Source organism: Kwoniella shivajii, chromosome 9 (genome assembly GCF_035658355.1).
Source record: "Kwoniella shivajii chromosome 9, complete sequence".
NCBI lineage: Eukaryota > Fungi > Basidiomycota > Tremellomycetes > Tremellales > Cryptococcaceae > Kwoniella > Kwoniella shivajii.
This window is the reverse complement of record NC_085916.1, coordinates 1,370,261-1,384,520: the sequence shown is the minus strand read 5'-3', so window position 1 is coordinate 1,384,520 and position 14,260 is coordinate 1,370,261. Positions and strand designations below refer to the sequence as shown.

Sequence of the window (14,260 nt, the reverse complement as noted above, 5' to 3'; positions counted from 1 at the left end):
ACCATTCCTCCAGCGGTGAGGCCAAGGGCCGACTTCCACATTCGCTGGGTTATATGTTGAGTGATATACTCGGACAATGTGGAATGGGACTGATACTTATTAGCATATCGTTTCAGCACAAAGGGAGTACCGTCTCAGCGGAGTGGACACATACACGATTAAATCGGAAAGGTCTTGTGATTCTAAGGAGTCTGAGTGGGCTGTTCGTTTTGGGACGGTAAGGTTATTCTCTTTGGAATTGAAGAAGAAAGATGAAGGTGAAGAAGAAAGATGAAGATGAAGAAGAACGAACAAAGCTGACGTTATTCGACTGCATATATACTGTGTCCCGTATTACCTACCTCCACTTGCGGGATCAAATTGAGTGGGATGAGTGGCGTGAAAGGTGAACAACCGCGTATATCAGATGCCGACCGAGTATGTGAGTGATTCTCATCGCTTGATCCCCTATGGTTGTGTCTCATCGTTATCTTTGATATCTGGCTAGCCATCGCTTCATTGTGATCCCACGATTCAATACTATTGGAATAGATCAGTCGGGCAGAACGATCAACAGGACACAAATACGGGATGTTATCCCTCTCCCTCACTCGATTATGGGTATTTCTCGTCCCTATAGTACTCGTATCAAGTATAGTCTTGCCTTCTCCTGCTCATTCACCATCAAACGACCACACCGGAATATCACTTGGAGATAGACCGAACGGTGATTTGAGGGAATTCATGGAATTCGATTTGGATCAAGTGTCACTTCGATTGCCTAGGACAGGAAATGAAGGTCAAGGTTGGTTGACAAGATGGTTAAGTATGGGTGGTGAAGGTGAAGTTGTAATTCATGTGAGTATAAACAACTTTTTTTGATTTGCAGTTGACGATCATCTCATCCGATGATGATAACATCCAGTCTCTTCTTATCTCATCTTATTAGACAATGCTCTACATACGAATGGATTTTGAGAATACAATGCTAATATTTTTCAAAAATTTCGCCACCAGCTGCCACCTTCTTCAACCGAAACCAATTCCAATCTATCATTACCTCATCGTCCAGCTGCTTTCCCGTCGGTATCGACTTTCCCACTGCCTTTATCTGGCTTCCTGATATCCTTCTCGAACTTGCCCGATACCCCGAAATCAAGCAATACAACATCGACCTCGCCCAATCAGGCATGTGTTCCTCCGATTGGACTACCTAGACCACCTTCCTTACCTTCGAAAGCAGAGGGTGCGAACTTGGTGTTGATCGAAAGAGGTGGTTGTGATTTCGCTACAAAGATCAGAGCAGCTCAAGATAGAGGTGCGCATGCAGTGGTAGTGGGTGATAGTATCGCACATAAAGATGAAAATGATGAAGAAGGTCAAAGGAGAGAGACTTTGATCACAATGTTCAGTCCTGGTGAGTATCAATCTTCCGAGCGCTCCATCATGCTTCCATCGTCTTTCCGATTCCCCAATGTCAAATGTTACTGGGATCAAGGGAGCTTCACGGATGGACACTTGAGTATGAGTTTCATAGCTGACTTTCATACTTCACAAAATACCAGAAGACACAGAGTCGATATTCATTCCATCGGTCTTTGTCTCACGAGCCTCTTACCTCGTCCTGCGCGACCTGCTTGCCAATGGTACCTCCTCTGGTAAAGATGGGCGAGATGGATTATGGGTTGACCTAAGTCAAGGTTCTGACGAGTCTGGGTGAGCAAGGTTCATTCGCACTTGAATGACGAGGGGATTGCTAATTCAGTTCTATCTCTGCTTCCCTCACCATCAGCGCTCTCACAAGCTTATTGTCATTCGCACTATTAATGCCAAGTCTCTTCTTACTGGCCACTATTGCTGTTCATAGAATACGAGTTGCTAGACAACGTGAAAAAGATAGAGCTCCTCCTATGATAGTTCTATCTCTTCCAGAAAGGATATGGACACCTGATATCGTATGGGAAAAAGATGATTCCTCATGTTCTTCATCAGGTGAATCGATCAAATCAACATCTCTAGATATCAATGAGCCGATCCCTATAACGCCATCAAATGTATTAAATGAAGATGATAGGATGGCAGCTTCTTCTTCATCGTCATCAACTCCAATTCCACCTCCGCCACCAATATCTCCATCCGAAGTGAAAACTCCTCCAGCCGTTTCAGTTGAGATCGAAGATCCTCTGTCTGTTCCACACAATAAAACAACAAAGACAATCGCCACTGCCATTGCAGAAGGATCAAATAAACGTACACATCATCATCAGCATCCTCATCGTGTCAAAAGACAATACTTCTCAAAAGATGAATGTGCGATTTGTATGGATAATTTCGCAAGTGGTGATGTGGTCAGAATATTACCTTGTGGTCATGTCTTCCACAAAGAAGAATGTGATGAATGGTTGATGAAGTGGAGGAAGTTGGTAAGTTATTCTACCGTTACCAGACCGTCGTTCCGTTTTAGTAACACGAAATCGATCAGGGCTGATGTTTGCCTTACACATAGTGTCCTACATGTAGGGCAGATGTCACTTTACCTCCAGGAGGTAATTTCAAGGGATCAACAATCACTCCAGTATCAAACCCACCTATTTCAGGAGAAGATTCAGCGCATGACTTGCAAGATAGATCTTGGACGAGCATGTTCAGATCTGCCAGAGAAAGATTACACGGATTTGGTTTATGGAGAAATGGAGTTAGATTAGATGATAATGAAAGTGACGGAAGTAGTGATGAAGGTGAAAGAACACCATTAGTAGCGAGATCTCCAAACAGTCAAAGAAGAAGTAGATCTGCAACTCCATGAGCGGATAGGTGAAGACGTATGGACGTACTACTACCGATTCAAAACTAGGAAATTCGTCTTTTTCCTACAGATGATTAATCAGAACTCCATACGCTCAAGATCGTCGCTTGTAAAGCGAAATTACATCAATTCTTTTGTATTGTTCATTACCACAACTCCCGATTCACGATTTTTGTATGTTGCCCTTATTAATGTGATTCAATGTATACAGTTGTAGATACTACTCGTACTTTTTATTCATGACCTCGATATGATATTCTTTCTTCTCTGTTGCACTTGAGAAGTAACTAGACATTCAACAAGCTACAATTTGTGATTATGATGATTAGAAATAATTCCTAATAAAATCCGAAGAAGTCTACGACTTGATTACAAACAAGCTTCTAATGAAATCTCCAATCATTTGATTCCGTGCGAAAATCAACAATCGTCACTTTTTGTTTGAGCGAACTTTGCATTTGTTTCAGTGCTTTTCATTGGTATAACACATTACCAGAGTACCTGCATACTTTAGCTGAGCTGGACCAACCAACCAAGATACGTCTACAGAATATCAAGGACATCACCTCTGAATATCGTCTGTCATCCACTCATCTCTCAACGGCAAATCAACAATGTCAAACGATTGGTGGACATCTTCCACCTCTCAACATCATTATCATACACCTCAACGACCTTCATTCCCCGGTCCTGGCTCTAATGCGGCATCAGGATCAGGAGCAGGTTCAGGTTCTGGAGCAGGATCAGGATCAGGATCAAGTCTCGTTCATTCCGTTTCGCAAAGAGCTAGATTCGGAGGAGCGATTGCTGGAGACGAACTAGATCCAGAAGATGCCAAAATGGCAGAATCCATCAAATTCTTACCTTCTTTCGCTAATTCTCCAGCGGGCAAATTGGCTCTGGGAACAAGTCCTCAATCTTCATCATCAAATACCAATACAATGGGTATGGGTATGGGTATGGGTTCATTCGGTAATGCTGGAAATCAAGTGGGAAGTCCTGGTGAAGGGAGAAGATCCCCCGCTGCCAATGTCGCAAGAGGTAATGAACGGTAAGTCGCGAAAGGGGGCACAGTGACTACAATATTGACAGGAAGTTACTTTGTCAATTCACTAGAGACTCCCCTAGACACGCACGAAGATCACTGCTCCATCAAAATTCACTCAACTCTTCTACTTTCGGTGGTGGAATGGCTGTAGATGAAGATATGCCTCCTACTGCAAGTCTCAGAGATTCAGTCAATAATCAGATCCCTTCAGGGCAAGTCACTACCCCCATCGAGTAAGTTCTCGATCTATCCGTGATATTCTTCTACTTCTAGAATCTACATCCTCTCGTTGTGATATCGATGATACTGACGGATTTCTCCGTCATATTAGACTTCCAACACCTCAATCGTTAATTCCGTCACCCACCACTACCTCTCTACACATCTTCGGCCCGCCTCTGGAAGTCTTACCGACCCTCCAATCATACTTATCCCAATTCGGTCAAATAACATCATACAGACCTGGACCCGAAGGATCTAATTGGTGGGTAATCGATTACTCTACTCCTTTAGCTGCAAGTTACGCCTTAAGACGTCATGGTGAAATAATCAATGGAAGATGGATGATCGGATTCAAAGTCTCAAGAGAAGGTTCAACATCCGGCTGTACCCTAGTCCCAGGTCAGAATACTCAAGGCCAAGGTCAAGATGCTGTGTCAAGAGGTGGGAGTGGCGCTGGAACTCCAATTAGGATACAACAAAATTCAAATTCGATTATAAAACAAAAACAACAAGTAAAGAAGATAGAAAATACCAAAAATAATAATAATAAGAATAACGAATATTCTTGGGATGAAGATGAACATAGAAATAATGGTTGGTCAGGTTGGGTCAGTGAAAGATTGGTAAGTGTTCCGTCATCCAATTGAGTATCCATATAAATGACATGAAGCTGATACCGATCTTTTGTCAGTTCGGTCGATGATACCCGTGCATTCGGCTATATCTCTGAAGAGGACAGCCAATGTCGTGGTATCGTACATACTCTATACAATGAACCGAATGAATGTACGATGATCAATGTGTGATATCTTAGTCTGCTGAATCGTAATCACTTAGGTGCGTTGCTTTTGATGAGTAAAGTCGAACATAGTGATTAGGGTGCAAATAACATTGCTAAGCACAATGATCACGATCGCAACTTAATGCACTCCGCCTACAGATCTTGCAACACCTGCGCATGTGACTTAACATGTGCATATTTGTGATGAGGTACAAATGGGTACGGCTGAAAGTAGTGTAGGGGTCATTGTTGTAACTGGAATGCGAGGGAATGTGTCTGGAAATGGTAATGGAGGGTGGTGGTGATATACGCAAACAGATCATGTACAAAGCAGAATAAAAGGGAAAGAGAAATAAGCGAAGGCATAGTACAGAAATTGAGATCACATTGATCGTGAAGGAAAGAAGAAAAGCGAGGAAGGAAAGGTATCTCTGCGAAAGATACAGAATAGAAAAGATGGGTATCACACAAAGCAGGAAACAATAGCCAAAGGTATAAAGGTGAAATTCAGTAAGTAGGTGGAGGGTATAACATTGAATGCCTGATATCGAAAATGCGTCTGATGATTATACTCTACACCGAGAAAACGAGGACTGATCAAGCGAGGTGAAACGCAGAAAATCGAATGGGCAGTTGCAACCGGCACCAGAGGCTGGATCGAAAACTATTCTCTTTCAAGTCAAGAATGAGAAAAGTAAGAATATCTTCAAGGATCAAGGTCACAGTGGGATCGGTGTTTGAGCTTGAGTTGCTGTTCTTTCAGTATGTATATCAGTATTCAAGCAAGTTTAGTAATTGATCAGTAAGCGAAATCCTTACATCAGCTAGGAGCGCTAGTCCAGCGGGACTGGCCAACAGGTACAGTCGCGGATGGTAGGGGCCAGTTCTTGTCGTGTTGATCAAGCGTCGCCTTATTTTCGGTCATATTAGCTCTGGCTCCGGTGTTGGTTGATGACGTCTTTGTACTGCCGGAATTGCTGTTGGTAAGGCTGACGTCCGAGGACGAATGACCATCGTTCGCATATCGTGGATTATCAAAGTGAGGGTTCGCACTTGTCCTGTCATTAGACGCAGATAGCCATCTGGCGTTATGGAAGGGGATAGGTACAAAAGGTTCAGAATTGGCATTGAGCGAGGTAGATGTCAGTGAACCACTAGAACCAAGCATGTTGAAGTTGGAAAATCGGTTGCCGTAATCGGTACAAAAAGGATCGAAAGAGAATTGTCCAGAAGACAAGATTTCTCTCCTGTGAGGACCAACACTTTGTAGAGCCGGTCTAATGTATCGACGGGTATGAACAGGTCGTCCGCCTAGAGAGAGACCATTCGCGTTGAGTAAAGCAGTGGCGGACACCTCATGATCAAAGTGGATCACGGCATGGAGAGGAGTCACGGAAACGATCGAAACCCGAGCAACAGGACCGAAGGCATTGAAGATGTCGCGAATAGCTCCAGCGTTTGGGAAATACTCTGGGTCCTATTGAATTGAACAAGTTTCAATCATAGATCCATGATGGTTGCTGGAGCTGAAGCAACTCACTAAATTCTCGACGAGTACAGCGCATTCTTCTGACAGTTCTCTGCGAGCCGGTAAGGCGGGGGGGTGTACGACTCGGTTGGGCATTGCACCAAAAGCGTCTGATTGTCAGCTTCCCGTCAAGGTACCGAGACTCACTTTGCCCGATATTTCTTGCTTCTCTTTGTACGATCGCCCAAGATACGTCTATTTTGAATCCTCTAATTTCCGATTAGCGACGACGATTCTGCCTTGTTGACTCACTCAATCCAGGTGCCATTCATTGCCTTCATCACTTCCGTTGCTTCACGGTGTGTGGACATGAGGATGAATCCTCTTCACGATACATGTTAGCTGAACTCTTCACAAATGAAAGGAAGCTGTGATTTACCTTCTTCTTCCCATTCCATCAAGCTGTGAAAGAAGCGTTGAATGCTCAACCATACCATATTGCGAGAAAAGTGATTTGAATTGCATCCTATTCTGACAATCAGCTTTCTGTTTCGACATCCTTTCGTGCATTTTCGAAAATTTGGAAACGCAAGAGGAATGAAGACAACGGAAATTTACAGGGCAATTTGAAGGGTCAGGGACGTCAGAAAGCGATTATGGATCCAGCTCAGAGAAGGTGGAAGTGGAATTTAAAGGAAACGAGTCGTAGTGAGAGCAATGAGAGAAGCACAGGGGGGATGCGAAAAGAAGGTGGAGGAGAGGATGTACAAGAAGGATTAGGAGAAAAGGATGAGCACAACAGCATGACGGAAACACCGATGCGAGGAAGGGCAAAGAGAAGGGTGAGGAGAGTAAAGTGAGAAGGAAACAATGCAGAGAGGAGAGTGGATGAAGAGGATCGAGAGACAAGGCTAAAATCGGACACTTACTGAGTCAGATCCAGAGGAAGACCCATGACATATAAATTTCTGGGAAGAGGACCAGCAGGATCGATATGTCGATACCCCAATCCAACGAGATCGGACCGCATATTTCGTGACAGGGAGGGAGGAGTCGGTGGAGCTCGTACTTCAAGAGCGAGAGTATCGAGTTCGGGAGTCAATAGACCTTGAATCGGAGGTGCTCCAGTTGAAGGAGCTTTGGAGAGGGTACTGCGTTTTGAAAAGAATTAGCTTGTTGCTCAAAGGGTCATGGTTTGGGACACTCGAGACACGAAAGGACTCACATCCCACTAGGAGCAAGGTGCTCTCTCAAAGTCATACATCTTTGAAGTTCTTCTTGAGATTCGACCCAAAGTTGGGCCCATTGCAAAGTAGCTCCAGTAGTGGGTTGAGGATGAATAAGAACTCCTAGCACACGAGCTAACGAGAGACGATCGGTCAGCATGACAAAATGATATCAGGAAGAGAAAGTCAACTTACTTGTTCCGGAGAAGAAGCTGATCAGGTTCTCAGCAGTGACTATTAAATCGATCTGAGTTAGTCTAATTGGTTTTACCAAAGGATCAAGAAGTGATGAATATTCACCAGCAGGATTAAGACAGTAAATCCTCAACTCATTATTTGGTGCTCTCGGAGTACCTTCTTTGCTGTTAGCGATGCTGAAACCTTGATGGGCATCTTCCTGCCGAAAGTCAGTGGTGGGTGGGTCAGGAGAACCAGGGATTGAAGAGGGGAGGGGAACTTCTTTATTGGACATTTCGTTTCTATACTACAGGACAGAATCGACACAGGATATCTGCTTCCCTTTCTCAAGGTCTTTCGACCTTGTAAAGATACACCGTGAGATCGGTGAGTAGTGCAGAATGGAAATAAGTAATTGAGATATAAGAAAAGAAGAGAAAAGAAAAGAAAAGAAAAGAAAAGAAAAGAAAAGAAAAGGAAGTTGAAAGCTGAAAATCAATCGCGTGTTTTTATATGAGGATGAATTGTGGGTTGGTACAGTCATGTACATCAAGAACGCACGGACCTCGTTCTATCTTCACGATGACGCACAGACCACTCGTCACTCCGTTACAATGATCCTTATTATACATGCTGTGATTTTCTATTCTGTATACGTATAACGAGGATGATACTAGGTAGTGATACAGAAATCGATCCCAAGTCCCTGCGTCACCATTCATCCACTCCGTCGACTGGTATAGGCAGTGGAGGAGGCTTAGGCATTGGTCTATGAGGTCTCGAAGATGGGGCAGAGGTAGCCGATACTTGCATAAGTGACTTGTGAGAGGGTGTAACTCCTATCACCGGATAATCATCTAACCCTGTTGAGAGAGGAAGAGAAGGAGAAGTAGTAGGCGAGGGTGATGGGTGGGAGGGGGATGAACGAGGTTTATATATTAGAATGATTATAAGGCCGACTATGCAAAGTATCAGGAAGAATATACATTTTCGCCGACCTGTATTGGCTTGATACCTACAAACGTGCTTATGAGTCAGCTTTTTGCCCTCTTGTCTCTTTGGAGTGGAAGAGCAGTGTAAAGAAGAGGTTGTTATGATGTGATGGTATAGGCATTCACCTCTGAGCAACCTTTAACTCTTCTTCTGCACCTTTCAGTTCCCTTGCGGTCATTTGAACGTTGTATTCAACACTATCCAATACTGTTCCTTGCTCAACAATGAGATTACCTAAATCTCTAAACAAATCCGCTAATTCAGATATTGATGAAGCGATCTGTGTGATTTCGTTCGTACGTTGTTGGATATCGATATCAACAGCTACCGTTCCTTGTTGCTGTATTTGGCTTTGTGATTGTAATTGATTTTGCGACTATCAACAACAATGATGCGCATTCACCGTCAGTATTTGGTCCGTACAGCTCGTTGTACTTTATGTACTTACAGCTTGTTCATCTTCTTCTAATTCATCAAGTAAATCCGTTCCTTTCAGTGTCATAGCTCCTGACGCAACCATCAAATCTTTATTCTTTATAGCATGTCCTTGTAGTTCTGCAGATCACGAATCATCAGCTCCTATCGGAATCCGGAATTATATTTCGAACCAAAGTGTGAAATCTCACTTTGCATATAAACCCTCTGCTTCTTCCTGAATACACCCGATAGATCCTGTACTTTTTGAGCTAAACCCCTTTGGACGTTCTTGGCAGTCATCATTTCCACTCGGGCTGCTCTGGGTCCAGGTTGTACTGATGATATGAGAGAAGTACAACGACGGAAATCCTGCCAAAATATCGAGTCAAACTTTCTGTCGTATCTTTTTTTAACGAAATTTACTCACTCTCGTTATATCAGATGTCTGACGTTCAATCTCCCTTTCTTCAGCTGAACGATCTGTGAATCCAGGTAAGACATGTTTGGCATGAAGTTTATCGAGGGTTGCGACTATATCAAGTCGGTTTCACAAATCAGCTTTAATCATTTTTAACATTTGGAGAGCAAATGACGAGCTACACTAACTCTTTATCTTAGCTCTTGAGAGTATCTCCTCAACTTCATCACTTATATCGACCCTAGGTAATGGCATCATCAGCGAATTACTAAGCAAGAACTGAATAGGGAGGAAATCTACCATTTAGGAGGTAGACCTTTCCCTCTTTCCCAATTCCCTCCTTGACTACTACTAGCACCTATCAAACCAATCTGTTCCTCCTCATCATCATTTCCTACATCTATCGTATCACCATATTGTCTATCGGATTTCCTGATTTTCGATGAGTACGTAGTTGAGGAATCTCTAACGGACAGATAAAATAACGTTCTGGATCGTGTTATAGGTTGATCCGAAGATGATGACGATGAGGAAGACTTCGAAAATGGATTGAAGTTTATACTTGGGTTAAAAGAGTTGGAAGGTGTTGAAGGTGATAATGGTAGATGTGGATTTGACATTTCGTCAAAATCTTCGCAGAACCCACGATGGAGCCAGCAATCCTGCCGGGACTGTTCACTGTCAGGATCTTCTCTTGTTGTCTTCAGGACAAAGCCTTTCTCAGCTATATCATGGGGTGCTTGTTCATCTATTTGAACATATGATTGCTGCTTTACATTGACAATGTCTCACCCACCATACAATGAACTCAGCGTATAACATCAACAAACAACGTGGCACGCGAACTGCTTGACCACGTGTCAGCAGATGCGCTGACGTCAGTCACGTGATCATGACTGAGGTAACGAACGACACATCAGCTCGCGATTGATTAACATATAGTAGGACAATTATATTGAACCACACCTCCTTCGGTTTAACTCTCAAATCAGCAGTTCCACATATACTAGGAAGAGCCAAGAACCAGCTTGAGAATCCAATCAAGATGAATCACGGCTACGATGACTCCGATGGTGAGCAAATTCGTACACTTCCCCTCAGGTCTTTGCCACCTGTTCGCCGGTTTCGAGTGCTAATGATTCCTTTTACAGAAGAATACGATTATGCTACTCCCCCAACATTGGGTGGACCCAGTACGATATTGAGTCAGTTGATGGGAGGTATGAGTAGATACACATTCAGAGCTCCTCCTCCTTCGTGAGTCAATTCAGTGCGTCCTGTACTCTTTATGAACTGACCTTGATCTGCGATATGATTATAGGGCATATGACGAATACTATAAAGCTTATTCAGTAGCTGTAATGGGTGGAAGAGAACGACCTGAATTGATGTATGGTGGGAAGAGTGAGCTGGCCAACAACTACTTATCATCGTTCGGTAGTCAGATAGCTCATTCAAATCGTTGTGTGATAGTAATCATGCCTCCTTCAGCTTTGGCAAGAATTTGTGAGTTGTCACGACGTCATTCATGGCCCATGTGGGATTTGTAGGACTGGGTTTGACTCGGATGTGATCAGCCGCTCTCGATATACCTTCACCCTGGACATTCCAACTTCGTAATCCTCGTAACCCGACTGTACATAACACGCATGCTGGTGTGTTAGAATTCATAGCTGAAGAAGGAATAGTACATCTTCCAGCTTGGGTAAGTCAGCCGTTCTTTTCTTTTTTACTATCTTTGGAAGACCAGCTGACTCCTCGAATGATTTTTGGCAGATGATGAAAACTCTTAATCTCACAGAAGGTGATCCGATAAGATTAACAGGTGCCAAATTACCCAAAGGTAAAATGGTTAAAATACAAGCTCAATCAACGGATTTCTTACAAGTTTCAGATGCAAAAGCTGTGTGAGAGTGATTCTTAACATCGGTCATATGCCTCGAATACTTACCACATTTCTCATCCTCACTCCAACATAGTCTCGAATCAGCCTTACGATTTTACTCGGTCCTCACCAAAGGCGATATAATCGAAATCACCTATAACTCCCTTACCTTCGAATTTCTGATTATGGAGACATATCCAGAAGGTCCAGGTATATCAGTAATCGATACCGATTTAGAAGTAGATTTCGAAACTCCAGTAGGATACGTTGAACCACCTAGACCTGCCCCGGCACCAATCCCTACAATGGCAGATAAACTTAGGATTGATCTGAATGACACGCATTCCGTTTCAGCTGGTTCAAGTAGACCAGGTACAAGTCTCAGTATAAGAGGGAATGGTGGTTCAGGAGATGCTACACCTATCGAAAGTTTTACGGGTGTGGGTCAGAGTCTAAGTGGGAAAAAGGTTAAAGGGAAAGGATTAGCTAAGAAGATTGAATTGGTTGATGAGACTAGTAAGATCAACAGGAATGAGTGAGTGATGTGATCATACAACACCTTCTGGAATACATCTTGTCCCCGTCATTACCAATTGTAGACCAATCGGTCAACGCTTACCGTTTGACCTTTTACAGTGGACCACGAATCATCACTCCTGAATCACTGGCGGATGATGGCCGTAAGATTCCAGCTGCATTAGTATTACCCGAAGGAAAGTTCTTCTTTGGATTCAAATACGTTGCATTCGATTCATCCAAAGCGCCTAAACCGGTTGACGAGCCACAACCAACATCGTTGCAACCTTTTGGTGGACAAGGTCAGACTTTAGCTAGACGTCCACCTGCAGGAGCAAGATCTCCTTTCAGACAACCTACACCACCTCCGACAACAGCACCGAACTCCACAACCACTTCAACAGAGGTGAAAGAGGAAAAGGTGGATCCATGGGCTGGATTAGGTAATGGAAACACCCTATCTACTAGAAAACCTACATTAACGGATGAAGAGAAGAAGAAAGATGATGAGAGGAAAAGACAAGAAGTTATAGATGCTACAATGTTGGACGAAGATGATTTCATGTTTGATGGAGGTGATGAAGATGATGTAATCGAGATTGATTCAGATTGAGAAATGCGAATTGGCGTCGGTATATCACACTTCATAAGACCACTACGCACAAAGAAAGTCTTTCGTGTAAAGTGTCGAACATGTATTCAATCTTATTCAAATCCATTCTAACATGATGCTTTTGGTTTACGTACGATACTGCTATGCACAGAACAATTTACTTTCATCTACACCATGCTCAATCTTCTCGATAATGCAATTTACTCATTCTGACATGTATACTTTTTATTCTTTCTTATGTCATCCTTCAATCAAATTCTTAGTATCCACCTTACAATCAAGGGGATAATTGGCTTATTGCCTCTGCAATCTCTCTTCATAAGCTTTCCAACCTTCTTTCCTATATCTTTCAGCCTCATCTTTAACAGCTTGTTCACCACCTTTTATACCGTAAATACCTCGTCCAACGATAATAACATCTGCACCTGCATCACCAACAACTTCTTTTGGAGTTCTATATTGTTGACCTAGACTATCACCTTTTGCAGCTAAACCTACACCTGGACTGAGGATTAACCAATCTTCACCATCTGAAATGTCAGTATCGATTCTACTTTGAGCGATGAAACCAACTACGAATTCCCTGCCTGCGTCTTTGGCCATTTGGAAAGTTTGCTTGGTGTATCCGTCAACTGCTAGAGAACCGGATGAAGACATTTCTGCTAAAAGGATTAAAGCTCTTCCTAATGGTTGACCGACGGTAGAAAGACCTTTGATGATACCAGGTCCAGGGACTGAATGGGCATTGGTGAGATCTGCCCAGGATGAGATCTTGTGTACGCCTGAAGAGTATTGGAGGGAGACAGTGTTTCCTATGAATGAGAACAAAATGGGATGTATCAGCTTAATCTATTCTGCAGTGAGAGCGTTTGACGTGTAAAGGAAAAGAATAAAGAGTGAATATCGGTCTGAATATTTAAGATATAGAGCGCAATCTTTGATATCGTTATATCGTTGATGATACAATAAACCCGAATGGGTCATGCGGTACAAGTGCGGCTCGAGCGATGGGATATCATCCGTAACAACACCGTGAGTATATCCATGCAACAGTAGCCAAAGCAATCGCTCCGACATGCACCTTCATAATTCAGACCCCCGATCAGGAAGATTATGAAGCAATAACGAAAATCGTAAATCGTTCAAGTACCCACAGTTCAACTCACCAATATCAGCGAATTTCCTATCTTCGAAAATGACGAAATCCAATTCCTTTGAGAGTTTGACTAATTCTTCAGAGAATGCAAGTGTGAAATCTTCGATTATGTCGCAGTGGGTCTGAGGGTTTTTAATTAGCTTTTCACTTTGTCTTCCTTCCTGAATAGATGCACATGAATGACAGAACCGATGGAGAGATCCGTGACAATCACTCCCGCCCACTTTCCTATACGTATAACCGGAAAAGGAGGTCACACAAGAGCTGGAACCCTCTCACCTTGACCATGCAAACGCTCTCTCCGACTCTCCTCACGACCTCCAAAGCTTCTTCGGCAGTAGTCACATCAACCGAAACAGCGAGATTCGTCTTCTTCCTATCCATGATTTCGAGGATTCTCTTGGCGGTAGGATTAGTGTGGAGTTGGATTCGCTCGGAATAGGGGAGGAGCGTAGTGGGATGAGGTGACATGTTGTACGATCGAACTCGATTTGTAGGTTAGGCTGAATGGGTGGTATTCAAGAGAGAAAGAAAAAAGATTGGATGTTGTGCGAT

General features: G+C 43.2%; 6 protein-coding genes across 6 annotated transcripts; 3 read left to right on the top strand and 3 right to left on the bottom strand.

Moving 5' to 3' along the window:
• Positions 1-570: 570 nt before the first annotated feature.
• Positions 571-2,785, top strand: IL334_006849 (uncharacterized protein; the record flags this gene model as incomplete). The annotated part of the gene is made up of 5 exons (XM_062938546.1): positions 571-837; positions 997-1,396; positions 1,545-1,695; positions 1,772-2,402; positions 2,486-2,785. 5 exons carry the CDS (start codon positions 571-573, stop codon positions 2,783-2,785), a joined length of 1,749 nt encoding a protein of 582 aa, XP_062794597.1.
• Positions 2,786-3,399: 614 nt separating this feature from the next.
• On the top strand, positions 3,400-4,702 carry IL334_006848 (uncharacterized protein; the record flags this gene model as incomplete). Its single annotated transcript, XM_062938545.1, has 3 exons — positions 3,400-3,836; positions 3,902-4,066; positions 4,165-4,702. The coding sequence occupies 3 exons, from the start codon at positions 3,400-3,402 to the stop codon at positions 4,700-4,702; spliced, it is 1,140 nt and encodes a 379-aa protein (XP_062794596.1).
• A 954-nt stretch (positions 4,703-5,656) lies between these two features.
• Positions 5,657-8,002, bottom strand: IL334_006847 (uncharacterized protein; the record flags this gene model as incomplete). Its single annotated transcript, XM_062938544.1, has 9 exons — positions 5,657-6,313; positions 6,377-6,447; positions 6,512-6,573; positions 6,617-6,688; positions 6,744-6,830; positions 7,234-7,455; positions 7,530-7,665; positions 7,726-7,764; positions 7,831-8,002. The coding sequence occupies 9 exons, from the start codon at positions 8,000-8,002 to the stop codon at positions 5,657-5,659; spliced, it is 1,518 nt and encodes a 505-aa protein (XP_062794595.1).
• Positions 8,003-8,418: 416 nt separating this feature from the next.
• On the bottom strand, positions 8,419-10,155 carry IL334_006846 (uncharacterized protein; the record flags this gene model as incomplete). The annotated part of the gene is made up of 7 exons (XM_062938543.1): positions 8,419-8,722; positions 8,826-9,076; positions 9,149-9,255; positions 9,327-9,486; positions 9,545-9,648; positions 9,724-9,776; positions 9,836-10,155. 7 exons carry the CDS (start codon positions 10,153-10,155, stop codon positions 8,419-8,421), a joined length of 1,299 nt encoding a protein of 432 aa, XP_062794594.1.
• A 425-nt stretch (positions 10,156-10,580) lies between these two features.
• Positions 10,581-12,549, top strand: IL334_006845 (uncharacterized protein; the record flags this gene model as incomplete). The annotated part of the gene is made up of 8 exons (XM_062938542.1): positions 10,581-10,608; positions 10,687-10,792; positions 10,857-10,939; positions 11,009-11,041; positions 11,113-11,240; positions 11,312-11,442; positions 11,515-11,955; positions 12,057-12,549. 8 exons carry the CDS (start codon positions 10,581-10,583, stop codon positions 12,547-12,549), a joined length of 1,443 nt encoding a protein of 480 aa, XP_062794593.1.
• A 294-nt stretch (positions 12,550-12,843) lies between these two features.
• IL334_006844 (orotidine 5'-phosphate decarboxylase) lies at positions 12,844-14,176 on the bottom strand (the record flags this gene model as incomplete). The annotated part of the gene is made up of 3 exons (XM_062938541.1): positions 12,844-13,361; positions 13,716-13,827; positions 13,985-14,176. The coding sequence occupies 3 exons, from the start codon at positions 14,174-14,176 to the stop codon at positions 12,844-12,846; spliced, it is 822 nt and encodes a 273-aa protein (XP_062794592.1).
• Between the last annotated feature and the right edge of the window lie 84 nt (positions 14,177-14,260).